The following is a 26,097-nucleotide window of genomic DNA, read 5'->3' on the forward strand; positions in this document are numbered from 1 at the left end:
GGCTAAAAGCGGTTGTCCGGAGGGTGCGCGTTCAGGAACGCGGGCGGCTTTCCGTGGTGTAAGTCTTTCCCACGGCATTGGCTGGAGACGGTGTAGACAGTGCACAGGGAAAGGGAAGCCAAGTAGAAGGCAGAAAGAAATAACCCACAGAGCCGCCAACAAACAAACAAAAGGCATTTACTGGGGCCCTTGGAATTGACATTAGGGGGGCACACATTCAAGGGGAAGCCCAAATTGTGTCTTCTTGGCACTTCCAGGCAAGGATTTTTTTCTTTAAGAGAACGAGGTTAGGTAAGTGGTTGGCTATTCTGGGCTCTACCGTGAGGTAGGTTGCTGGGTTCTTTGTCTTGCGGTTTGTTCCCGGTGCCTGGACATTGTGGGATTTTGAGGCACGTTTTGCTTGAGGCTTTGCACGCGGAAACGTTTTGGGATACCTGGCCGAGACCTCCAAAGGGCCTCCTGACCATGTTTTCAATCTCTTAGCCACAGTAACTGTATTTTATTTATTTATTTATTCATTTGCATGGGCAGCACCCGGAGTCGAACCCAGGTCTCTGGCATGGCAGGGGAGAACGCTGCCTGCTGAGCCACTGTGGCTCGCCCCACGATAACTCTATCTTGCTTTATTTTTTTTCACAGCACGCACGTAGGCTGAAAGTCGTGGCACCGCCCCTTAGTTCTTCAATATCAACATACATATTTTTTTTTCCTGCAGAAGTCTAGTTTTACTTCCACTCTCTGTTACTTTCCTCAGTGCTGATCCTCATAACTCTGGGCGTGCACCTAATTTGTTTGCAATCTCGAGATAAGGCCGTCTTAATTTCAGCAGGATCCTCGAGCCAGGGTGGCTGTGCAAACACCTCCCCCACCAACACACGGACATCTTGCCGCTGTTAGGAGCTCTCCAGATGCTTCTTGGGTCGCTTCGGGTGGTTTAGTGCACTACAGCTGTCCTCCACATCCACTTCCTGGTTTCTAAGGTGAGCATTCAGAATGGGGGTCCTTGGGGTGCCCTCCGCTGGGGCGAGCTGACTGCCGTGCTGGACCTTGCCATTCACGCTTGCCGCAGCGTCACCGTCTTTGCAAACACCTCTTGTGAGAGTAAGCATTCCCTGCAGGATGGCGTCCAGCTCTGTGCTGCTTTGTGTTTTCATCAATCACTGACAGCGGGATGAGAAAATGCTGTTTATATGAAGGGACGCTCTGTTCAGCAGCACCACAGCACTCCATATGCAGGATTTTCAGAGTCTGCAAACTGAACCTCCGTGGTTGGAGTTCTATTCTCCATCCGATGGCTGAGTTCGGAGGAGGGGCTGACATCTCATGGACTGCATGTTCCCAAGAGGGTCACACCCGTTGGCATCATCCATGTGTATTTCTCTTTACACGGAATCAGAGGATCTCAAAGAGAAGAATTACACGCTGAGGAGGAGATAACCACCACCTTCCTGCAATAGTTGTGGGTAGATTTCTTTGGTTGTCTAGTCGATGTCATTGGCTTTCTCATCACACTCAGATAAATAACGCAAAGTCATGACAAGTGGACGGGTAGCGGCCAGCTGCTCATAAAGGCCCCTGCAGGCTTGGAATGCCACGAAGACGGAAGTTGCCCGTCCAGACCCCTGGGATCCATGTAAAGGTGACCGGGCTCAAGAACCTGTGCTGGTTTAAAAATACTATGTACCCCAGAAAAGCCATGTTTTAATCCTGATTCAATCTTGTGGAGGCAGCTGTTTCTTTCAATCTTGATTCAATACTGTAGGTTGGAAACTCCGGTTAGATTATCTGCGCAGAGATGTGACACAGCCACTGTGGTGTGACCTTTGATTAGATGTGACTCACCCGTTCACAGTGGGTCTTGGTCAGTTCACTGGAATCCTTTAAAAGAGGAAACATTTTAAAGAGAGTCAGTGTGCTGGTTTGGAAGGATGTATGCCCCCTAGAAAAGCCATGTTTTAATCAAAATCCCATTTCGTAAAGGTAGAATAATCCCTGTTCAATACTGTATGTTTGAAACTGTAATCAGATCATCTCCCTGGAGATGTGATTTAATCAAGAGTGGTTGTTAAACTGGGTTAGGTGGAGGCATGTCTCCACTCATTTGGGTGGGTCTTGATTGGTTTACTGGAGTCCTATAAAAGAGAAAACTCTTTGGAGAATGGGAAATTCAGAGAGAGCAGAGAATGATGCAGCACCACAAAGCAGAGAGTCCAGGAGCCAGGGACCTTTGGAAATGAAGAAGGAAAACACCTCCCGGGAAGCTTCCTGAAACCAGAAGCCGGAAGAGAAAGCTAGCAGATGACGCCGTGTTCACCATGTGACCTTCCAGCTGAGAGAGGAGCCCTGATTGTGTTTGCCATGTGCCTTCTTACTTGAGAGAGATACCCTGAACTTCATTGGCCTTCTTGAACCAAGGTATCTTTCCCTGGATGCCTTTGATTGGACATTTCCATAGACTTGTTGTAATTGGGATATTTTCTTGGCCTTAGAACTGTAAACTAGCAACTTATTAAATTCCCCTTTTAAAAGCCATTCCGTTTCTGGTATATTGCATTCCAGCAGCTAGCAAACTAGAACGGTCAGAAACAACAAAAGCCTCAGGGCCGACAGAAACTTTAGAGCAGAGCTGACACAAATGCCGACACTTGGAGAGCAGAGAAACAGGTGTTAGGAGATGCTTGGAGCCCTGCACATATAGCCATGGGATGTGAAGCAAACCAGAACCTGGAGAGAGCCATGGGAGGCCAGTAAATGAAAGCCAGCCCCAGAGAAGCAAAGTGAGGAGCCCCCACAGGGACAGAGGCTGAAGGCAATGGAGCCCAGGAGCAAGGGACCAGCTGATGCCAGCCAGGTGCCTTCCCAGCTGACAGAGTGTTCCTGACCCATCGGCCTTCCTTGAATTGAGGTATCTTCCCTGGGATGCCTTAGTTTGGATGTTTCTATAGGCTTAGAACTGTAAACTTGTAACTTATTAAATTCCCCTTTTAAAAGTCATTCCATTTCTGGTATATCACATTCCAGCAGCTTCCAAACTAAAACAGAGCCTCTGCTGCCTCACCATCCTCAAGGAAATGTTTCTGTAAGTGGACATGTGTATTCCTGTTCTCAAGTATCGGTACACAGATGACAATCTTTTCCTACAGAATTGTCTTTATTTTTGTTTTTAACCCTGCAACAACAGTTTAATTCGCCTGCGTGAATCAGTCATATTTGACAAGTGCATGGAACCAGGGTTGAAGAAGCAAGATGAAAACTTAGGGGACATATGATTTGCAAATATTTTCTTCCATTCTATGTGCTGTTGTTTCACTATCCTGATGATACCTTTTATAGCGTGAACGTTTTTAATTTTGACAAAGTAATTTTGTTGCTTGTGCTTTTAGTGTCAGATCTAAGAAACTATCGCCTAACTCAAGATCACAGAGATTTACTCCTATGTTTTCTTCTAAGATTTTAAAAATAGTTTTAGTTTTGACATTTAGGTCTGTGATCCATTTTGAGTTTATTTTTCTGTATGGTCTGAGCTGGGGTTCAACTTCATTCTTTTGCCTGTGAATATCCGGTTGTACAAACACCTTTATTGAAAAGACTCTTGTTGAAAAGACTGTTTTCTCCTGTTGAGTTCTGTGGACACCCTTGTCAAAATCAATTGACCATAAATGTGGGGGTTTATTTCTGGATTCTTAGTTCTATTCCATTAACACATATTCTGACTCTATCTGTGCCAATACCTTATTTTCTTTATTTTTGAAGCTTTGTAATAAATTTTGAAATCAGCAGGTGTGAGTCCTCTGACTTCGTTCCTCTTTTTCAAGATTTTTTTTGGCTCTTCTGGGTTCCTTGCATTTCTGTATGAATTTAGGATCAGCTTGTCAGTTTCTGTAAAGAACCCAGCTGGGAGTTTGATAGGAATTTCATTGAATCTGTAGAACAATCTGATGAGTATTGGCATCTTAACAATAGCGAGTCTTCTCATTCGTGAACATGGGATACTTTTCTGTTTCTTTAGAAATTCTTTCTTTCAGTGATGTTTTGTGGGGTGTTTTTTTTTGTCTTTTTTAATTTTCTGATGTTTTGTAGTTTTCAGTGTGCAAGTCTTGTACTACTTTTTAAAAGTTTGTAGCTGAGTGTTTTATTCTTTTTCATACTATTGTAAGTATAATTTTCTTAATTTCATGTTCAGAATGTTCATTGCTAGTGTATAGAAATGCAATTAATTTTAATATATTGCTCTTGTATCCTGCAACCTTGTTGAATTTCTTTATTAGTTATAACAGTTTCTGAAGTGGGTTTCTTAGGATTTTCTATATGCAAAATCATGTCATCTGCAAAGAGAAATAGTTTTACTTTTTCCTTTTGAATCTTGATGACTTTTTTTTTTCTTACCTAATTGCACTCTGCCTAATAGCCTGATTGGTCAGGACTTCTAACACAGAGTTGAACAGAAGTGGCGAATGCAGACATCTTTGTCTTGTTCCTGATCTCATCATCATTTAAAATGATGTTATATATAGGTTTTTTCAACCTTTGTCAGGCCGAAGAAGCTCCTAGTTTGTGTGTTTTTGTCATGTAAGGGTGTTGAATTGTTTTGGTTGGCTAAAGCCGATGAAATACGATGTACCAGAAATGGATTGGCTTTTACAGTGAAGATTTATTAACGTACAAGTTTATAGTCCTCAGGCCATGAAAATGCCCAAATCTAGACATCGAAGGGTGATGTTTTCTCCTTGAAGACGGGTTACTGGCTAGCTTGGGCTCCTCTGTCACCAGGCAAGGCTCACGGCGATGTCTGCTGGTCCTTCTCTTACGGTGTTGTTGCTTTCAGCTTCTAGCTTCAGTGGCTTCCTCTTTCAGCTTCTCCAGGGCTGTTTTCTGTCTTTTACCCTCCAATGAGAGGATTAAGACCCACCTTGAATGAAGTGGTCACATCACAACTGAAATAACCTAATCAAAAGGCCTGTACCTAGAGGAACAGATTAACGAGCATGCCCGTTTCTGGGGTACACAGCCTCACACTACACGCTTCTCTTCTCCTGTTGAGGTGATTTATGGATTGTGTCCTTTTTTCTATTAAGGTGGTGTATTGCATTAATTGATTTTGAGATGACAAACTAACCTTACGTTCTTGGGATAAATCTCACTTGATCATGGTTTGTAATCCTTTTTTATAAGTTGCTGGGTTTAGTTTGCTAATATTATGTTGAGTAGTTTTGCATCTATATTCATAAGGAATGTTGGTCTGTAGTTTTCTTCTCTTGTGATGATTTTGTCTAGTTCTGGTGTCAGGGTAATATTTGCCTGATGGAATGAGTTGGGAAATGTGCTCTCCTCTTCTATTTTGTAGAAGAATTTGAAAAGGGTTGGTGTTACTTCTTCTTGGGTCTTTTGGTAGAACTCACCTGTGAAACCATATGGACCTTGGATTTTCTTTGTGAGAAGATTTTTAAATTACTCACTTTCTTTGTTATCATTTTATTCAGAGTTTCTGTTTCTTCTGGAGTCAGTTTCAGTAATTTGTGTCTTTCTAGGAATCTATTTCATGAAAGTTATCTAATTTGTTGGCATGCAGTAGCTTATAGTACCCCCTTATAGTCCTTTTCATTTCTGTGAGGTGGGTAATGATGTCTTTATTCTTGATTTTAGTAATCTTAGTGTTCTCTTTCTATTTTGGTCAGTCTAGCTAAAGGTTTGTCAACTTTATTGACCTTTCCAAAGAACCAACTTTTGGTTTTGTTGATTTTCTCTGCTGTTTTTTTGTTCTAATCTTTATTCCTCCTTTCCTTTTGTTTGCTCTGGGTTTCATTTGCTCTCCTTTTCCTAGTTTCTTAAGGTGGAAGTTCAGGTTATTGAATTGAGATTTTTCTTCTTTTCCATTATAGGCACTTATCAGTATAAATTTCCCCGTAAGCAATGCTTTACTACATGCCTTAGGTTTTGATGTGCTTTGTTTACATTTCCATTCATCTCAAAGTATTTTCTACTTCTCCTTGTAATGTCTTTTTTGATCCATTGGTAATTAAGAGTTATTTTTTCTTCAAATTTCCACTTATTTGTTAATTTTCTAGTTTTCCTTCTGTTATTGGCTTCTAATTTAATTTCATTGTAGCCGGAAAACATACTGTGTATGATTTTAAAAGTTTTGAATTTGTTTAGGCTTGTTTTGTGGGGCAGCGTATGCTCTGTCATGGAGGGGCTCCATGTGCCCTTGAGAAGACTGTGTCCTGGTGTGCGCTTGAGCTGGGGAGGCATTTGGACACAAAGGAGGGGAGGGAGGGGCCTCGGAGCAGGTGTGTTGTTGGGAAGAGCCCAGTCCCCCATGTTCTGGGAGAGAAAAGCACAGCTCAAAGCCTCCACGGCACCTCACCTCCCTGGAATTTCGCAGATCAAGAAGGAGTGTCTGGCTTGCAGAGGGGCAGCGGCTGTATTCGACATGTCCTACTTTGGGAAGTTCTACCTGGTGGGATTGGATGCGAGGAAGGCTGCCGATTGGCTCTTCTCTGCAGATGTCAGCAGATCCCCAGGTACGGAGCCTGGGGTGAGGCAAGCTGCTCCCACATTGTGGTGTCCGGCGGAGCTCCGTGGGCTCAGCCCCAGGCACTGAGTCCACTAGGTACCCTCTGGGCTCCTGCACACAGTGCTCTCCACTGGACCTGGCCTTGGGCCTCACCTCTTCCTCCCTCCCTCCCTCCTTCTCCCCTGCTCTCTCCCTTCCCTTTACACTTTGTTCCAGAAAGGATTCAAGGCAGCATGCCCTCAGTAAATATCTGCTAGAACTGGGGGGCCCTGCTATGTCCTCCCCAGAGATCCCCTCCACAGATGTGGTTTTCAGATGTAGCAAATAAAAATACAAGATGATCAGTTAAATTAAATTCCAGGTAAATAATGAATAATTTTTCGGTAAAATATGTCCCATGTAATATTTGGGATGTTTATGTCTTTTTCTTCACCCAGTCACCTTATCTTCCTAGTCCCGCTATCTAAAACCTCACGCATCCATGTAAGCCACACTCTCGGCCAGCACAGGTGTGCATCTTTCTTCTGCTCTTAGGCTCGACAGTGTATACCTGTATGCTGAACCACCGGGGGGGCACTGAAAGTGACCTGACCGTCAGCCGCCTGGCGCCTGGGCCCCCCATACCACCTCTGGCCCCTGCCTTTGAAGGTGAGAGGTGCTCCTGCTCTGCTGAAGGGATGGACGCTGTGAAGGGCTGCTCTGAAATGACCTGATGGTGCTGCTGGGATCAGGGCTGGGGAGATGAGAGGCCTTGCTTCGGGCTATGTACAGACTTTGTGCAGACGGTGAGGCTGGAGCACTGAGTACTCGGTGAGCATGTCTTTGAACCTGTCTGTACCACGCAGCGTTTCGCAGCATCAGCGGGCTCAGCTTGGCAGCCTGGAGGGAGCTAAGGAGATGGTCAGGCCTCTGGCTTGGAGAAGTCAGCTTCTTTCTAACACTAGCATCTGTGTTTGATTAGCTCTCTTGGTTCCCCATCTCGGGACTGGAAGGGTCCCTAAGAGATATCAAGCTTGGTGCCCATCTAGATTGCCCTCAGCAAGCCCTCTACTTCTGCTTGTGTGCCCCTAGTGATGGGGAGCTCAGTGCCAACCATTCTGTTTTTTCTTTTTACAGCCCTGTCCATTACCCTAAGCCAAAGCCTGCCTTTGGTTTGCTGCTCCCTGGGTGTCTCCCTTGGTTTGCACAGTACAATCCAATCTCTAGTCCTACAGCCCCTCTTCATTAGGGGAAGAAAGGAATCTATGAGTCACAGAGAGTGGGAAGCATTCTCTTTCTCCAGGAAGCAATCACCTTGGCGAGGCTGCATTGCAGAGTTCAAGGTGTTGGCTGGGCAGCTCTTGGTACTGCCACTAAACTGAGCCATCCGGGGAAACGGCCGCAATCAGCCAGAAGAGCTCAGTCCATTCAGAAAACTGGCCACTTCCAGGGCCTGGGTCTGATTCTGGGCAGCCACGGGCAGGGCGCAGGCCTCAGTCAGGACCCCATGGGGCTGAGCTCCAGCCTGGGCTGGGCAGGCGTTTGGGGGCCCCTGTCAGAGATCCCTGGGGCCCAGTTCTGGCCTGGGCACTGAGGGAAAGGTTGAGTGGGGCTCGGGGAGTGAGCTCGTTCGTTTGTTTATTCCCTCATCTGTGGCAGACCCAGAGTAGGTGGACATAGGATATGAACCAGGCTGGTGGGACCTCAGGGGCCCGCAGTTGACTGTAGGGCAAGACCGATGCAGAACAGACAATTAGGTCATAACCTGAGTGGCAAAGGTATGGGAAAGAACAGGGTATTATGGCAGGAAGCCATAGGGGGCAGCTGAGCCAGGACTGGAAGACTTCTTGGAAGAAGTGTTGTCTGGCCGAAGTTTTAAGGATGGGTAGAAGCTGCCAGCAGAAAGGTATGGAAGCAGGGGTCAGCAAGATGAGGTGGGCAGGGAAATCAGCAGGGTCCATTTTAAGAAGAGCCTTGTGGGAGCTCTTTTAGCCTCACCCCCAGGAGAAGGGGTGGCACAGTCCCCAGCACCCCCCTCCACCACTGTCCTAAGAGAACGAGTCTAGCTGGAGAGACAGAACAGAAAGACCCTAATGGGGATGCAGGATGCTGAAATTCTGACCCAGGCTCAGCCATGCCCCGGCTCTGCAGCTGGGCTGTCTGAGCCTCAGTTTCCCCATCTGTGAAATGGACACAAGTGGACCCACATTCCAGGGCTGTGGTGGGGAATTGAGCAAAGACCTGGAGTGCCAGCAGGGCTGGGAAGTAGCCTCCTTGAACCTCAGTTTTCCCACCTGGTGATTGGTGACCTTGCTAGGCTGTCCCCCCAGGGGACTTCGTCCCCTGGGAGCACCAAGAGATGCTCTGGATGTCCTTCCCGGGATTCCAGCAGCTGAGCGTTTGAGGAGGGGCCGAACATGCCTCCTCAGAGTCCAGGGGATAGCGGGGCCTGGAGACGAGGTGGCCGTTGCTTCGAGAGGCATTTTGCATGGGAGCCTGGTGGGGAGTTTCCTTGCATCGGACTTCTGGCCCTGTGAGTGTGAGACGGACGTGGAGGCGCCATTGGCTTGAGCCACGTCCATGGGCTGGGTTTGTGGAGTGACCTGCAGGTCCCGGGGACAGCTGAAAGTGGAGAAAATGGTGCATAGACTTCTTTTTTTTTTCAATTAAAAATATATATTTTTAGATTTCATATTATTTTTAGGTTTTAAAAACGACTGTTCTTGTTTTGAATACGCCTGTCATTTAAGTATACACCCATTTTATACATTTGCTCATTACACATGACTTCGGATCACAATGAAGTCAAAAGAATGTGGTGATTTACATTTGACCAAGGTTAGCAGTTGGCAACCTTAAGTGTAATTTTAAAATCTATTGATTTTTTTATAGCGCTGGAGGAATCCGTGCTGGTAGGAAACATTCTGATTGTACAGAAAAGCATAAAATGAGAAGTCCACGACCGGCCCATCCACTCCCCGAGCCCGGAGACAATGAGAGAGGCAATTGGGGGTGTCAGCCCTTGGTGGCTCTGTCCTTTGAGCTTCTGCCTCCTTTTACTCACGAGCTTCAAGAGCAGAAGGGAAAACTGTATTTTTCTGGGGGACATCCGGCTTCAAACCACCACAGAGAGGGGGGCAGGTCCCCAGCTCCCTTCTGCTTGGCCAGCCCGCCCCACCTCTGCCATCAGCTGCTTCTCTTGCCCTGGAGAAACTGCAGGGCCACCCACTGGTGTGTCAGTGGCTGCGCCTGTGATAGATGGTGTGTTGTCCTGCTGATGTTGGGGAGCGAGGCTGCCTCCCCACAGGCAGCTCCTGCCCTCCTACCCGCCCCACCAGCTGGGCTCCATGCTGGACCTGTCCGCCTCCATGCTCCAGGCTCTGCTGTTCTCTCCCTGCCCCCCAGATGGCCCAGGGCAGGACCCAGATAAGTGGCATCTGTGGGGCAGCCCCAGGAGATGGAGCGACAGGGACATGCGCACTGGCCACGGCTCCCGTCCGTCCCCACCTGCCATAAGCCAGCCTTAGGCAGTGCATCTTTGCATCCCCCGGGGTCCCTGCGAGGGTCCGGTGAGGACTCCAGGAGCTGAGGGGATGGCCTGTCTGGCCATCCTGTAACCTCTCTGCCCCTCAGTCTCCTCACCTGAACTGCGGGTGGTGAGGCAGGTATTGTGTGCGGAGGCCCTGAGGCCAGGGAAACTTGAGGTGGAATGAGGGCCGGTGAGGGCACTGAGGCTTCGGAGAGGAAAAGTGCAGTGACCACAACCACCTAGCACGGGGGGCTGAGGTGGACCCTGAGCCCTGACCCTAAAACCTGCTGTGATGTGATGCTCTTCGCCCGCTCGGGGTCAGGACCCCTTTGCAAGTGGGTGGAAGTCTTGGCTCCTCCCTGGAAAAGTGCTCCTCTAGCATAGGCAGATCTCAGGGGTCCCTCACCCCGAGCCCCCAGCAAAGGGACGTCTGCAGGGGGAGTTTGGGAATCCGGGTCCCTTGGGAGGGCCCTAGCTCTAGCGGGTGTCCCCTCCTTTCAAGGAGAGGCCCGCAGGCTTCCTCCAGGTCCCGTCCTTCTCTTCCAGGGGATGGCTACTACCTGGCCGTGGGCGGGGCAGTGGCCCAGCACAGCTGGTCCCACATCACCACGGTCCTGCAGGACAAGGGGCTCCGGTGCCAGCTCATCGACTGCTCTGAGGACCTCGGCATGATCAGCATCCAGGGGCCAGCCAGGTGAGCAGAAGCTGGGGAACCTCACGCAGGGGGCACCCGGGACCCAGCCCCTCCACCGGGGACCCCAGGCAGAGCCGTCCACTCACCCCAAAAGGGAAAAGCTGGAGACCCAGGAGTTGCCAGGCTGGATGGGTGATGTGCAAAGCCCTGGGAGGCAGGAAAGGCCTCACTGCGGGAGATGCACTGAAGTTGACAGTTGGTACCTGAGGTTGCTTGTGCGTGACGTCTGAGGGTCCTTAGGGACCTCTGGGGTAGTGACATGGTCTGGGAATTTCAGTATTCCATCCGAAAGGGGGCCGGCAGAGGCGCGTGTTGTCCCTGCTACCTGGGCTAGGACTGAAACCCTACCCTTCTGCCTAAACAGCTCAAGGATGCGATCCGCTGGCAGTCTCCCGTTTCACTTGCTTGTGCTGCAAATATTCTCTGAGCCACGCGCCCCACTCTGGGAAGCCGCCCTGGGACGGCCCCTGGGTGCTGACTTCTGTGTCGAGCCACAGTGGGTGGGGCTCTTAGGCTGAGGTGCCCTGAATGGGTCAGCCCTTGGGGAAGTCCCCTCTGGCTGTGGCTGGAGAAGGGCCGGAGGGGCACAGAAGGTGCCTGCGACTGGCCAAGCCCTTCACGGTGGCTACAACTGTGCTTATTTTTATTGATGAGGAGACAGAGGCACAGAGACATCGATGGCCTTGCCTGAGGTCACACAGCTGGTCCGTGCAGGGCCGGAGCCCCTTCATGGCTTTCCACGGGAGGGGATGTGGCCCCCCAGGACCCCCCACACCCCAAGTCGCCACCCTTCCTGTGGAGTGAAAGGCCCGTCACAGGGACGCGCCTGCTTACAGCCAGGGAAGGGAACCCTGAGTTCTGGGGGAGGCGGAGGTGGGGAGTCGGAGAGAAGGGATGCTGCTCACGGGGAGGGACGTGAAAGGGGAGGGTGGGTTCCCAAAGGAAGCTGGACACTGCACAGCAGGAGGGGTGCCCCCGACTAGAGGACCTCCAAGCCAAGCATTGTGAGAAACTGAGGCTGAGTTCTGTCTGCCTCGGACCCCCGCCTGCGAGTCCCTTTTCCTGGTGGCCTTGGAGTTGACCGAGTCCTGCACTGGCCCCTCTCCCCCGGGGTCTGCCTCCCCCCAACCCTCTGACAGCGAGCTTCTCCAGCTCAGGGGCGAAGTGAAGCTGTTGCCCAGGTGCCGGTGGACGCCCCGTCTGTGTTATTGGGCCGGCAGAGCCTGAGCTGGTCAAGTGCTTTACATTTGATTGTCTTCTGCCTAGTATTTTGCTGGAGGCCTCCCATGAAAACCAACTTTCTTTGGAGGTCAATTGGACAGAACCCTGAAGGAAATGAGGGATCCAGTCTGGGAGCTGGCTAGAGGGAAACCATTCCAGACTCAGGGACAGCCAAGGCAAAGGTCCTGGGGCAGCGAGGCCAGGGGGGTGTGGGGCGGCCAGAGATGAGCCCAGAGGGCAGTGGGTGAGGTCCTGGAGGCACTACACATGCGTGGCTTTTCTTCTCCGTGAGGCAGAAAACAAGACAGGGCAGGATGACTGGGCCCTAACAGCTCCCGCTGGTGCTGGGGCTGTGCTGGGGATAACGATGTAGGACTGGCCAGCCCAGGGACTGCAAGGGCTTGCAAAGGCAGGAAGAGACATCAGAGAGGGCAGAGTGCGGGGCCGGCCATGTTCAGAGGTGAGCAGGAGCAAGCCTGGGGAGCAGGAGAGGGAGTCTCTGAGGCTGGGGAGGCAGGATTTCAAGGAGGATGTGATCAGTGGCGTCCCACGTGGCCGATGGGTCAGGTGGGACGAGGGCTGAGCTCCGGCCATTGGGACTGGCACCTGGGAGATTCCTGGTGGGCATGGTGGTGGTCGTTTCGGGAGGAAAGAGGGTGGGAGTGTCTTGAGAGAGGAGGCAAAAGGGCAGAGCGGAGTGTAGGCAGCAGCTGCGGGCTTTCTCATGAAGGGAAAGGAGATGGCCTTGAGGTTTGGTGAAATGACGATGGCACATACCAACAAGCTCCTGGCTCGGGGGGGTGCTCGGTTCTGGGGGTGAGCCCAGCACCCACGTTTCAGGGGCACACGGAGGAGGCTCCGGCGTCATTGCACGGCTGCCCGGGAGAAGCGGTAGGGGGCCCTTTTGGCGTGGGGTGGGGGCGTCCCGAGTCATGCGGGCAGGGGAGGGAGGAGGTGGCAGCCCGAGGGACAGGGGCAGACAGACAGATCAAGACGCAGGCCTCGGGGGATGCCAGCCTCCTCTGCCTCATTAAAAGCTGCTCCAGGCAGGCGGCAAGATGACACCTTCCTCCTGGAACTTAAAACTTTGTCCTCCAGAGTGCCCTCTCTCTTTCAAAAACAACTCGGCTTCTGGATGCATAACAGTGTCACTGCCGCAGCCGACAGCCACCCTTGGCTGAGCTGCTGAGTGGGAAGCCTGTGGCACAATACCAGTTCCGACAGAATCTTCTAGAAGTGTTCTGGCGCCCCGTGGCCCAATGCAAAAGCTTCCAGCCCCGCGTGGTGCAGCCACGGGGCAGAACCCTTTATTTTACTGAGTTTTCATGAACATAAATGTCAGCAGCCCCCCGCAGCTGGGCGGGCAGGAGTGACTGCTCCTGGCTATAACCCCGAGGTGGGCCCAGGGTCTCCTTGGCGCCTCCTTGCGGCACCTCCATGCGGTGGCGTCACTGTCCCCGGTCAGCAGCCACCTGGGTGGGGAGCAGGGACCTGACCTGAACCCAAGTCTTGTCTGGGAGACCCGTTCCTCCAGCGCCACCTGCTGCTTCCAGAGGGGAGAGCAGCCTCTGCCAGTCCCGCCCGTGCTGCGTGAGACCCGTGTGCCTGGCCCAGCCTTGCCCGCCTCCCCGGAGCTGCCCCTTCAAAGGCTTAGCACCAGGTGGCAGCTCTGGGGAGGGAGTTGGGGAGACCTGCAAGCAGCCCTGGCTTCAGCCCTTCTGTGCCGGCCGCCCCTCTGGAGGTCCTCCTGGAATGGTTCTCCGAGGGCCGGCCCCCTGTGAGTGTCGGGTAAGGAACCAGGTGGACTGCATCCCAGCTCAGCGCCGCAGGCCAGCCTGGAGGTGGGGATTGGGCAGCAAGAGCTCTGCGGGTGGGCGTGGAGCAGCCACCCACCCAGGGGCAGCCACTGCCCAGGAGCAGCCACCTGCTGAGCCCTGCTGACCAGGCTGTTCTCAGGCCCCCTCGTTTCCCGCGTGCCCGTCCTGTGTCAGGCACTCCGGAACAGGGGCCCTGCAGGCACGCAGCTTGGGTTTAGCGGGAAGCACAGACCCCCAGTGTGAGAGGCGCCCTGATGGGAGTCATGTCCAGGCTATCAGGGAAGGCTTCCTGGAGGAAGTGACGGACAGCTGAACCAAGACCTGAAGCGTGCCGGAGAGTTAGACAGGGGCAGGGAGACCGACAGGAGCGTAGAGGGGTGAGGGGACTGTAAGAGGGCAGGGCGCCAGGAGGTGAGGGTTTCCGTGGAGACAGCAGCTGTGCCCCCATGAGCTCTGTGGCATGGCAGGCTCTGGTGCCCCGCTGGGTGGGAGCGGAGGAGAGGGAGGGCAGAGTGTGGCAGAGGAGCACCGCCTGCCGGGGCTGGGGGTCGCCGGTCGACGCCAACCCCCTGAACTTCAGACGAGCTGCCTTAGTCTTCTGTGCAGGACGGAGGCCGCAGGGCCGGCCCCCTGGTGCAGGGCCATGGTGATCCGGGAGGGCTTGAGGAGTTGGGCTGGGGTCGGCACTCCTCGGCCAGCCGCTCTGCTCCTCTCAGTCTGTGGGGTTCAGGGGTGCTGGAAGGCTCTGCAGCTCCTGGGCCTCAGCCCTTCCATTTGAGAAACGAAGGGTGGGGAGAGGCCATCTGCATGTCGGGGTCCCCGCGGAGGCTGAGCCCCGGGCTCTGCTGGAGCCCCTGAAGGGAGGCCCACCCCCCGACCCCCTGTGCTTCAGAGTTCGCATACCTGGGTGGTTCCCACGAGTCGCTGCTTAGGCTGGTCTGCCCCCGAGGCCCAGGACTGCTGCCCCAGCCCCTTCTCGTCCAGTGCCGACCCCCGGGGGGTGCTGGGTCCGCGCGTGCTGTCCGACTGCCCGACGCCCTGCTCTCGTCCACAGCCGGGCCATTCTCCAGGAGGTGCTGGACGCAGACCTGAGCAATGAGGCCTTCCCCTTCTCCACCCACAAGCTGGTACGAGCCGCCGGCCACCTGGTAGGTACCCACAGCCCCTTCCCCCCGAGCCCGGAGTGCGCTCTGGACCCCTGGCTGCCCTGCACAGGGCCCATTGCCTGTCTGTGACGTGGGGGGCAGTGAGAAGGAGGCGGTCTGGCCTCACGAGCTGTTGGAATCTCGGGGGTCCTGTGGGCCACACCCCAGCACCGCCACCACGCCTCACCCCGAGCCGAGAAGCCTGTCCTTGTTGAGCTCTGCGGGGAAGTGGCCCCGGCCTGGCTGCTGCACCCCTGCCTTTGGTGCCCCCTTCCTCAAAGAAAGGCTGGCAGGTCACTTCCTCTGCTTGCCTGGAAACGACAAGAGTGTGGACAGCTGGGTGATTATACTTGTCCGGTTGGTCTCAGAGGCCCCCGAGACGTCCATTTGTAGCAGCCTGCCAGCCTCTGCCCACCTGGGCACTGCAGAGTATGCAGAAGGAGGGGGGCACTTCAGTGGGAGCATGGCTAGATCTCCACGGAGGTCCCCCTACCCCCAGCTCCAGAAAGTTCTGGTCCCAGGAGCCAAAGCCCGTCTCATTTGAGGGTGAGAACAAGGCCAGGACCTGAGACCCTGGGGCTGGGGTCCTGGCTCCAGCTCTGGACCAGCGTATGCCTTTCCTGGGTATCACTCTCCTTGTTGGAAAATCAGCTTCAGGGCTCTGCTCTACCTCTCAGGGCCGAGGTGAGGAGCGGAAGGTTCTGCGCAGCGTCCGTGCGCCAGGCGTTCTCCAAGCACCCTGCACGCGCAGGCGTTCCTAGTCAGCTGTCGCCACAGCGGGCGGTTCTGGAAGACCAGCAGCACTGCTGACATTTTGGACCACGTACTTCTTGGGGTGTGTGTGCTGTGTTCTGTGTGCAGTGGCTGGTCAGCAGCATCCTTGGTCTCCACCTGCCAGATGCCAGGAGCTGCCCCCACGCCCACCCCAAGTTGTGACGCTTGCAGATGCTTCCGGGCATTGCACATGCAATGTGCAGTGGGGACCCCTGGCCTCCCGTCAGCCCTGTTGATCAGCAGATGCGTGGGCCACAGCCGGCACACTAGTGATCAGGCACTTGCCTCCAGCAGCTCATGATGTAGGAAACGTTACCCCATAGGGTGGATGGGTAAAGCGGGGTTCAGACGGGTTGGGGGGCCCACCCAGGGCCACCCGGCTAAGGAATGCAGGAGACACACACACGTGTGAGTGAAAACAGCGTGGTCGTGGGGAGGGACAGGTGGCAGGCAGCTGGCTTTGGGGTGCGCCTTCCCCATCTGTACTTCTTACATGTTCATTTGGGGGTTGCAGCGTGGGGAGAAGGGCCGAGGAATGTCGGAGGGGGGTGTGGCACCCTCAGCCTACAGAGGGGTTAGACGTCTGGGGCCCACCCCAGGTCCCATCAGGAAATAAACAGCGTGGCACTGACAGTTGGCACATGAGGCTGCTGGAGAAAAGTTGAGATAAGGGCGGATCTGCAGAGCTCTGGAGCACCAGCCGGTTTTTACTCCTGCTGTCCCTCTCCGGAGGCTGCCTTTGGGGGCAGGAAGCTGGGTGGTCTCTGTCTAGCCTGCTTCCTGCTTCCTGGGTACAAAGCTGGTTGCTCGGACCAGAGAGGGTGGGCGCTCCGGGAGTGCAGCACAGCTCCACCCTTGGGTCACGGCAGCAGCATGGCTGCCCCCTACCCAGCCCAGCTTGCCTCAGCCCCTAGTGGGGTCCTGCCGTGTCCGCATCTGGGCTGTGACTTGCGGACGCTGGAGGCTGAGCTGCGTGTGGTTGGGGTGTTTGTGCGGGAGAGAAGCCCCCTGCTTCCGCCCAGCAGTGCCATGGCCAACAAGGCAGCTGGGGTGTGTTCTTGGACAGGTGGGCTCCCCTGCAGCCCTACTCCCAGGCTGGCCACACCACAGCCTCACCTGCTGGACCCCGGGAACAGGGCCAGTCCTGGGAGCAGGCAGACCCAGAGGCCAGGCTTCCAGCCTGAATGTCTCCAGGGTCACGGCCAGGCCGAGCCCAGGGTGGGGTGCCCAGGGGGTGAGGGATGTACAGGCAGCTACTCCTTCCCCCAGACTCTGCTGTCTTGTTGGTAAGAAAAAAAAATACCCCCCCCACCAAAAAAACCCCTGTATTTATTGCCTGAAAAAAGAATGCTTCCTACTTTGTTTGCAATCCTAACGGTGCTGTAGAACTTGGGAGCTCCAGGCCGGGGGGGCACACAGGCCTGGGGGCTGGTCCAGCCTCCCCTCCCACTTGGATATGACCCTTGACCTCCTGGGGCCTTTGCTTGCTTGACCGGGGATGGCCGGGTGGTTACACAGATCCCCTGAGCTGTGGGCACAAAGCTCGCCTGGAGCAGTGTCCGGCTAGAGAGGCGACAGATGCGATTATTTCGTTGCAGAATCATTGGAAAATTGATAAAATATGCACCAGTGAAGATCCTGCCTCGTTTCGTCCCCGAGAAGGCGAGTGCTTTCTCCCACCCCCGTCTGTGGTCACGTCAGTCGGGCCCTGCAGGGTGTCAGGGCTTCCTACGGAAGTTTCCTGGCCGTGTTGCCACTGGCCTTTAAGCCGCCTCCGAGGACCCACTGTAGTGGCCGGGCGGCCTCCCTTGGCCGTTTCTTCCCTCTAGAAATAACCCCATGCAGAGCCCAGGCGTGGACCGTTCTGGGACGCTCTGATCGGTCCTCGGGCCCGTCTGCCGAGTTGGAGGGAGACTTGCCTTCCGGCTCGTCCCGCAGTGCGTTTCTGTCCGCCGTGTGGTGTCTCCTGTGCCCCTGCCCTGGGCCCAGCGGCGTGCAAGGCCTCCTGTGGGGGTGAGGCAGGGTGCCTGAGCTGTGGGGGTGGGAGGGTGTGGACACGGCCGACGGCAGAGAATAAGCCTCGGGGACGCGCGGAGCGATGCGCGGTTCTGGGGAGCCGAGGCCAAGGGTTCTCGGTGGGGCACGGGACTGGATTCTGGGCTCCCTCCCAGCCACCTGCCACACTAGAATCGTTGTCCCAGAGGCCAGACCTTTCAGAACTGACAGCACCGTGCCCACGTCTGGTCTGTGTGGTGATTACAGGTGCGCCTGCCGGCTCCGTCAGCTCAGGACGCCCATTTGGAATTCCAGCTCTGTCCCCGGTGCCCCCTCCCACCCTGCCCTCTGCCCCCTGCCTCACCTGGCTCCAGAACGAATCCCACCCATGCCTGTTGGCTGGGAGCCATGAGGCCAGCGGGGATTCCTGGAGGGAAGACACAGCCCCTGCCTTCGGGGACCTCATCCCCTCGCTGGGGTTGGGGTGCAAGCAGCAGCCCCAGCCCAGGTTGCTTTGGAGAGAACTCGGGGAGCCTCTGTCCTATGACGGCCCCGAGTGAGGGTGATGAGCAAGCTGGGGGCTTCCAGCAGCTGCCTCTTGCTCCTGCTCAGCTTCCACCGGCATTCCGCCCCTTCCCCGGGGGAACCCCCGGCCAGCTGCCTCCCATCGCCCAGACAGGACCTGGGGAGCAGGTGTCCCCCAAGAAGCGAGGGAAGGCTTCTCCCTCCCCACAGCTTTGCGGGGTCTTGGCCCATTGCTGCCCCAGAACAGGGCCCAGGGAGGCGGCCAGCGCTCGGGGCCCAAGGGACACTGCCACACGCCTTAGGAAGCCTGGAAGATTCCAGAACATGCAGGTTTGATGCTCCCAAGGCCGAAGTGCTTGGCCTTGCCGTGTCGTCGGCTCGCTGGTGTCCTTGGACATCATGGGGTCTGTGGGTGGGCAGGACGGCGGGGCAAGGGGAGGCAACTTGCTGTCTTTGCTTCTGAATCCGTGTCCCCGGTGACAGAGCCGTACTTGGAAGTGCAGCCCATGCTCCCTCCTCGCCCAGCTCCTCTCCCTGCTCCGGGGGACAGCGTGGTGGCAGCAGTGCCCTCACGTCCCTCTCCCTGCTCCGGGGGACAGCGTGGCGGCAGCAGTGCCCTCGCGTCCCTCTCCCTGCTCCGGGGGACAGCGTGGTGGCAGCAGTGCCCTCGCGTCCCTCTCCCTGCTCCGGGGGACAGCGTGGCGGCAGCAGTGCCCTCGCGTCCCTGTGCCTGCTCCGGGGGACAGCGTGGCGGCAGCAGTGCCCTCGCGTCCCTCTCCCTGCTCCAGGGGACAGCGTGGTGGCAGCAGTGCCCTCGCGTCCCTGTGCCTGCTCCGGGGGACAGCGTGGCGGCAGCAGTGCCCTCGCGTCCCTGTACCTGCTCTGGGACCATGCCAGGAGGACCCTGTCTCAACCCCAGGGGGTCTTGGGGTCTCTGTGCATCGAGAGGCCCCGGCCCGTGAGAAAAGGGGTCTGGGAATTGAGGAGGTGGGTATGGCTGGGCTTGGGGTAAAATGTAGCCAGAATCTTGCCCTCAGCTTTGGTTTCTTGGTATCACTTGTACAGTTTCTGCTGACCAGGATGGCGGCCCCTCTAAGTGGCCAAGGTCTGGACACGAGTTTCTCTCCATTCCTTGGCCAGAGAGGTGGGTGTGGAATCCAGCCGCTGTCCCAGCTCCAGGCTGCAGGGTTGCAGGGGCTGGTCCTGCCCCCTGAGCCTCACAAGTGTGTGCAGAGGAAGGGGCTGTGTGAGCCTCAGAACCCAAGAGATCTCAGGTTGCTGCCAGGCCTGGCCTCTGCTCCTTATATACCACCCTTTAAGGGACTGCTTGTCTGGGCCTCAGTTTCCCCAACAGTTGCACAAAGGTTAGATAATGTCTCAAATCCTTTCTGGGCTGTCCCATGAGTCTGTCCAGACAGCGTGAATTCTCTCTGATTCCAAAGAGAATTTCGTGTTCTCCTAAATAATATCTGAAGCTGACTTAAAAATGTGCTGATGATATATCCCCCAGCCAATGTGAAGAAATGCTGGGCCAGAGTGTAGGAGCTGGCCAAGTGTTCCTGGGAAATAAATTGGACTCCAACCCACTGGATGCTAGAGAGGAATGCATTAGACTTTGTAATCAGAAAAGCCTCCTGGTCAAAAGGAGAAGCAGGAACTGATGAGGACGTTGGGGGCGCGACCCTACTGGGCATAATCCACCCTCACGACAAAAACCAGTTGCTCAGACATTCCCAGCTCAGTGTTGTTGTTTCCCAAGAATTCTCCAAAATGTTTGGCTCCATCCAGGCTTGCATGACTAGATTCCCGGAGGACGAAGAGAGCAGTGGGAGAAGTTATTGTCCACTGGCAGCCAAGTGGCCAGCTGTCCTGGCTTCCTAAATGCTGGCCTCCCAGTGTGTCCAGCCCTTCAGTGGGGGAGGCACATGGCATTCATGGTGCCTCATTGAAGACAGGTTCTCCCCTAGGAAGCAGCATCAGGCTGGAAGCCCTGCAGGGATGGGGCAATTTTCTGGAAATTAATTTTAGGTCAAAAGGAAATGGAATTTTTCTTCCTGACAGTGTGGAGGCCTAGCTCTGGCACAGTGAAAATTTGATGCGCTCACGATGGAAGATTTTTCCCGCCCCACACACATATAATCAGTGACGTGCCCATTGGCTCTGAAGCTGGAGGCCGATATGTTCTTGGAGCGTGCTTTTGCCACTTGAGTCTCAGCGGCCACTGACATTGTCACTTGGCATGATTTTTGCAAATTCGTCCTGGGCCTTAGAGAGTGCCAGAAGGCCATGGACAGGTTCCATAGATGCAGCCAAGGAAGACCTGGGTGACCAGACGCTGTGGCGTGTGTCCCCAGCCATGATCTGAGGGGTCCAGTGGAGGAGACAGCGCAGTCTTCCTGCAAGGAAAGTGTACGGCGTGGCTGGGATGAGGTGGGGGATCTGAGAGGCCCTGGGGGTGTGCTTTCGAGGCAGTGACTCCAGAAGCTCTCCCAGGGCCACAATGCATCCCTTCTCTCCTGGGTGCTGCCTGGGGAACCAGTCCAGGGAAGGCTGGTGGTCCCAACACCACAGACCCTGCCATTGTCTGCAGAGGGCTGGGTGGGTACAGATGGGTGTTTTTCTGGGGATGACCCATAGCTTTTATCAGCTTCTTGAAATCTGAGACTTTGGGGATGGCTGGATGGGGAAGGTGAGCTTCTGCTGAGGAGTGTCTGGACGATGCCCCTGGGGAGGCCTCTACCTGAGATTGGGGTTGGACAAGACCTAGAGAGAGTTCAGGTCCTCAGAGAGGCTCAAGTTTGCCAACTGAGATTTGAGCATCAATATTATCTTTATTTTTACTTTTGGAAAATTGGTTTCCCATCACTATCCTGCCGTCATCATCACTCCCACCACATCACTCCCATCCCCATCACCATCATCACCATTACCATCACCAACAGCATCACCATCACCACCATCACCATCAGTATTATGCCATTACCACAATTACTGTCACCATCATCCCATCTCCACCATTGTCACCAACATCACCACCACCACTGTCACCACCACCACCACCACCAGCACCATCATCATCATTCCATCACCACCACCATCACCACCACCATCACCATCACCACCACCACCACCACCACCACCACCACCACCACCACCACCACCACCACCACCAGCACCATCATCATCATTCCATCACCACCACCACCATCACCACCATCATCCCATCACCATCACTGCCACCAACACCATCATCACCACCATCACCACCACCACCACCACCACCACCACCAGCACCATCATCATCATTCCATCACCACCACCACCATCACCACCATCATCCCATCACCATCACTGCCACCAACACCATCATCACCACCATCACCACCACCACCACCACCACCACCACCAGCACCATCATCATCATTCCATCACCACCACCACCATCATCCCATCACCATCACTGCCGCCAGCACTATCACCACCACCACCACCAGCACCAACACCAACACCAACACCAAACCACCACCACCACCACCAACACCAACACCAGCACCACCACCGCCAACACCACCACCACCACCAGCACCATCACTACCATCACCACCACCCCGTCATCACTACAACCATCACCACCACCATCAACCCATCACCACCACCATCACCACCAATATCACAACCGCCATCACGTCTCTGCTAACATCCCTACACTCCACCATCATCACTATGTGTGACTCCCATGGCAGATGGGAGAGCGTGAACACTTCCCCCTGTGGAATATTCTTAGAATCAAGGGTGTCTTGGGGGTGTCCAGAGGATTATAAAAATGGAGATTTACTGAAACCCCCCCTCCTGAGGGTTGAGACTTCCAAGCCCCTGTTAAAGGCTGTCCGTGCTCTGATCCAAGCCCATCCCCCCACCTCTGGGGCCCTGGGGGTTCTCACTTATTTAAGGGTGACTTGGTTTGTGTAGCAAGGTTGTTGCACAACCAACTGCCCTGGAGACTTATAGATGACCATGAGCTAATGTGATCCGAAAGGCTGGGCAGGTGGCAGCATCTGTGGGCACATCTGCATGAGCCCTTCTGCAATGCTTACCCAGAAGGTGCACCCCTGTGCTTGCTCTGAGTGACACATGTGCCAGGAGTAGCCCTTGGGAGCACCTTGCCTCCCCTTCCTTGGGTGCCAGCATGGCCTGTGGGCCACAGCCGGGGGTGGTGAGCCAGCACCTCCCTGGACTCAGAGTTCCCTGTCTGGGGACAGCGAGTTTCCAAGGGCTGGCAGCTGACCAGATATGCACACAGAGCTGGTTGGAGGTTCTGTGGTGTGCCGAGCACGAGCCAAACCCAGCATCCACATTTTACTGGAATCTGGGAGGGAGTATCTTGCAGTGTGAGGAGCCCAGGCTGTAGAATGGGGAAAACTTGGGAACAAACCTTGCTCCGGGCTCCATCACTTCTGAGCTGTGAAGCCTGGTCAGCGTGAGCTCAGAGCGGCTTGTACCAGCTGGCCGGAGCTGGTGGTGCTTCTATCAAAGTCACAATTAAAATTGGAAGTGGTTTGTGGCGGGAGTTTTACATTGCGGAATTTGCAAAATGCCACCAAACCACTCCTCCCGGATCCCCAAGAGTCATGCCTTGGATGAGGACTCAATCTCCCAGAGCTGCAGTTTCCTCCCCTAGAAGTCGGGGTGCAGGTGGCACCGCCTTGCGAATAGCCGGTGCTCTGCCTGGGTCCTTCTGTGGGCCATTGGTTAAACGCCCCCATGAGCCCTGTGAAGGAAGTGCCACCATCATCCTGGTTCTGAGGAAGAGGACAATGGGACCCGGAGGGGGGACAGTTACCACAGGCACCCAGGGACCCAGAAGCAAACCTGGTAGACTTGGGGCACCCACGCCGTGCTGTCTCAGTACCGCGGTGCCTGCTCCTGGGCCCAGGAGGCAGCGTCTTCGGTGCCTGGGCTTGCTGCATCCCTCCAGCCAGGGGAGGGAACTTGTGTGGGTTCGAGCAGCCGTGGCCTGGACCCGCCGCACTCTCAGTCCTTGGAGCCTTCCGGGTGACGCGGTTCTGACCTTGCCCTCATGGGGCAGATATGCCTCAAGCCTGCTGGCCATAGTGACCAAGGCTGAGGGAGGTGGAGGCGCTGTGTCCTGTAGCTCCGGGAGTGGGCAGGACTCAGATGTCTGAGGGAGGGAGGCCTGAGATGCCCCACGGAACTCTGTCTAGGGCCGGGCAGTTCCTGGGAAAGGGGTCCAAGACCCCAAGTCCTCCAAAGGGAGGAGACTTTTGGGTCAGTTCTGAACGGGAAAAGAACTGGGGTGATTGAAGGATGCTCACGTGGGTGTGTGCGACTTGACAGGCCTAATCCCCTTCCTACCCGACCTTTCCATCATCACCCCACCCTGGGGTCCTCCGTCACCCCATTCTATGGTCAAGGAATCTGAGTCTTAGGGAAGTCGCAGCAGGCCAGGGCCTCTCGCTGGCTACAAGCAGCCTGGCTGGGAACAATACCAGCTGTTGGAAAGGGTCTTACACCCCCAAAGCCATCCTGACCCCCAAATCCTCACCGCCAGACTGGAGCCAAGCAGGCGTGAGAGCCTCAGCTCCCAGCGGGGTCCAAATCGAGCAGACCACAGCACAGAAGTTCCCTGTACCAGCCCTTTATTTGCAGAGCTGAATTTGTCTGCTGCTTACAGCATGCAGAGTGCCAAGGAGGCTGGGCATGGGATCCAGTTCTGCTGGGTCTCTCAGCTTCCTCTTTAGCTCCGCTTGTGTTGAGCTGGAGGCTGAAGCATCCTTTTCTCAAGGGCTCAGCCTTGGCCCATGGACTCCCCACCACCCCCCGCCATCGCAGCCAGTCACTCTCTTGACCTTATCTTCGTCCTCACTCACAGGGCAACCACCACCCCTGGTCCGGGTCTGCACTCTCTGTTCCCTTCTCTTGTGAAGTTCGTCCTTGATGAGTTCTTTCCACAAAGTTCGGTGGGTTCTGAGAGATCAACTCTGTCTTTTTCTGAAAAAATCATCATTGTACCTGCTCTTAAAAGATCTGGCTTCTAGGTCATTGGTTAGTTGCCCTTACTCTGTACCTTCTTAGATACTTTTCTGCAGCTGGGTAGCGTCTCTTGTGGCCAGGGAGATGTCTGAAGTCCATCCAAGTTGCATTCTTGGCCGGTCACCAGCCTTCTTCCCACCTTATTTTTATGAACCCTCCTGCCCTCTTTGGAAGTTCTGGAGTCACCCCAAAGTTTTCTAGGCAGGGATTTATTTTTATTTCTCCTGCTTGGTGCTCATTGTGCTTCTGCAGTCTGAAGGCTCATGCCTGACTGATCCCCTTCAATTCTGGAAAATTCTTTGCCATTATTTTTCAAAATATTGCCCTCTCCCACCCTCTCTGACACCTCTTTCTCAGGGCCCTGATGCACACACACGAAGTGCAGCTCTCCCCAGCCTCCTCAGCCTCCTTGTCCTCAACCTTCCCTCGTGTACCTTCCACCTCTGCCACCTGGTCCTGGGTTCCAGGACACAGAGAACGGGCCTTGTGCAAATCACCAGTTCCCTGGGGCCTTGCTTTCCCTTCCACCGCATAAAGGGTTTTAAAGAAACCCTCCCATGACTCTGGGCTCCCTCACCGGCTGCTGGTTGCAAGGGGGATTTTTCCTCTGGTATGGGGCTTTTGCTTGAGTCACCATTTACTGAGTGTGACCCGTGGCAGGCACCATGCTGTTCCTGAACCTGATGCCCCCAGCACTGTCCTCGTCCTGTTTAGCAGATGTGGTCCTGTGGCCGAGAGACTGGCCCCCGGGGGTGGCTGGGAGGAGCGGCGCTGCTTGTCCCATCCGCTTCTGGCTGACTCAGAACCGAAATCCCCTCATTCTTGGCCTTTTCAGAGCAGCTTGGAGGCCTTTCCTTTTGTTATGTATCCCCATTTGGAAGGGTGAAGACCTCCCAGCTCCACCCCACTGGTGGAGAAAAGTGCAAAATGCCTTGAGATTCGGTGTGGCTGTCAACTGAGGTGCATGAGGGAATTCTCCAAATTCCACCTTCTCTCCCACTGCACTTTGCTAGGTCTGCTCCCCACTGTGCCCCATGCACAGACCAGCACACAGTAGGTCTGTGCATGGGGTGCAGTGGGGAGCAGACCTGCCACCTCTGCCCCTCCACACTGCGCGCCCCTCCACACGCACCCACCCCGAGCACCCACGCCAACCCCTCTGATGCCAGGGAAGGACGCTCATCTGAGCATGAACCAGCAACAGTGGGGCTGTTCGTAGGTGAGCTTTAAAATTTGTTTTTCCCATTTCAAAATGATGTTGGCTCTGTGCCCCAAGCTCCTCCGAAGGTGGCCTAAAATTAGAGCCCCATTGACAAGGCGGTCTGCGTCAGGGCCTCAGGCTTGCACGGGGAGCCAGGGAAATGTCAGCAGGACGTTTGCTGTGTCAGTTTTGAGGTTTTTGTTGAGAGACCCGGGCACCTGGCAACTCGGAGAAAATTTGTGCTGCTCCAGTGGCTTTTCAACTGCAACTCCTCAGCCACCACGCGATTCGGTGTCAGAGTTATCGGGAGAGGTCCCGGGCTCGGGGAGCAGCTGCGAGCTCTTCCCATGCAGGCGTTCTCCTGGTGGGTGTTCACCGGGCTGGCTTTTCAGTGCAGAGAAGCCGTGGGACCGGCTCCCCCTGGGCAGAGCTGGGGCTCCCCTGGGCTCATGGCAGCCTCGGTTTAAGGCAGGGCATGCTGGGGGGCCTCTGATGGGTGGGCCTGGTGCCCAGGCGTGTCCCCAACAGAACTGGGGTCCCCATCACAACAGTGTGTACTCGGGCTGGGGGCAGGAGCTCTCGGAGTTTCCGTTTTTGCATCATTGGGGGGCGGGAGGATATTTATCATGGTCCCACACCCTGGGGCTGGAAA

At 54.9% G+C, this 26,097-nt stretch overlaps 1 protein-coding gene across 6 annotated transcripts in view; it reads left to right on the forward strand.

Annotated features, from left to right (window-relative positions):
- SARDH (sarcosine dehydrogenase) overlaps window positions 1-26,097 on the forward strand; it is a 63,516-nt gene that overhangs the window by 26,830 nt on the left and 10,589 nt on the right. For 4 of the 6 annotated variants that reach the window (XM_077149056.1, XM_077149058.1, XM_077149057.1 and 1 more), the window contains exons 15-18: window positions 6,383-6,521; window positions 7,049-7,162; window positions 10,569-10,716; window positions 14,809-14,902. In XM_077149056.1, the coding sequence (XP_077005171.1) occupies window positions 6,383-6,521; window positions 7,049-7,162; window positions 10,569-10,716; window positions 14,809-14,902 (495 nt within the window). Of the gene's footprint in view, window positions 1-6,382; window positions 6,522-7,048; window positions 7,163-10,568; window positions 10,717-14,808; window positions 14,903-15,576; window positions 17,250-17,271; window positions 17,337-26,097 lie in introns of those variants that run through there. The other 2 variants (XM_077149061.1, XM_077149060.1) reach the window with 2 other exon arrangements.

The sequence above is a fragment of the Tamandua tetradactyla genome, chromosome 2 (genome assembly GCF_023851605.1).
Source record: "Tamandua tetradactyla isolate mTamTet1 chromosome 2, mTamTet1.pri, whole genome shotgun sequence".
Taxonomy (NCBI): domain Eukaryota; kingdom Metazoa; phylum Chordata; class Mammalia; order Pilosa; family Myrmecophagidae; genus Tamandua; species Tamandua tetradactyla.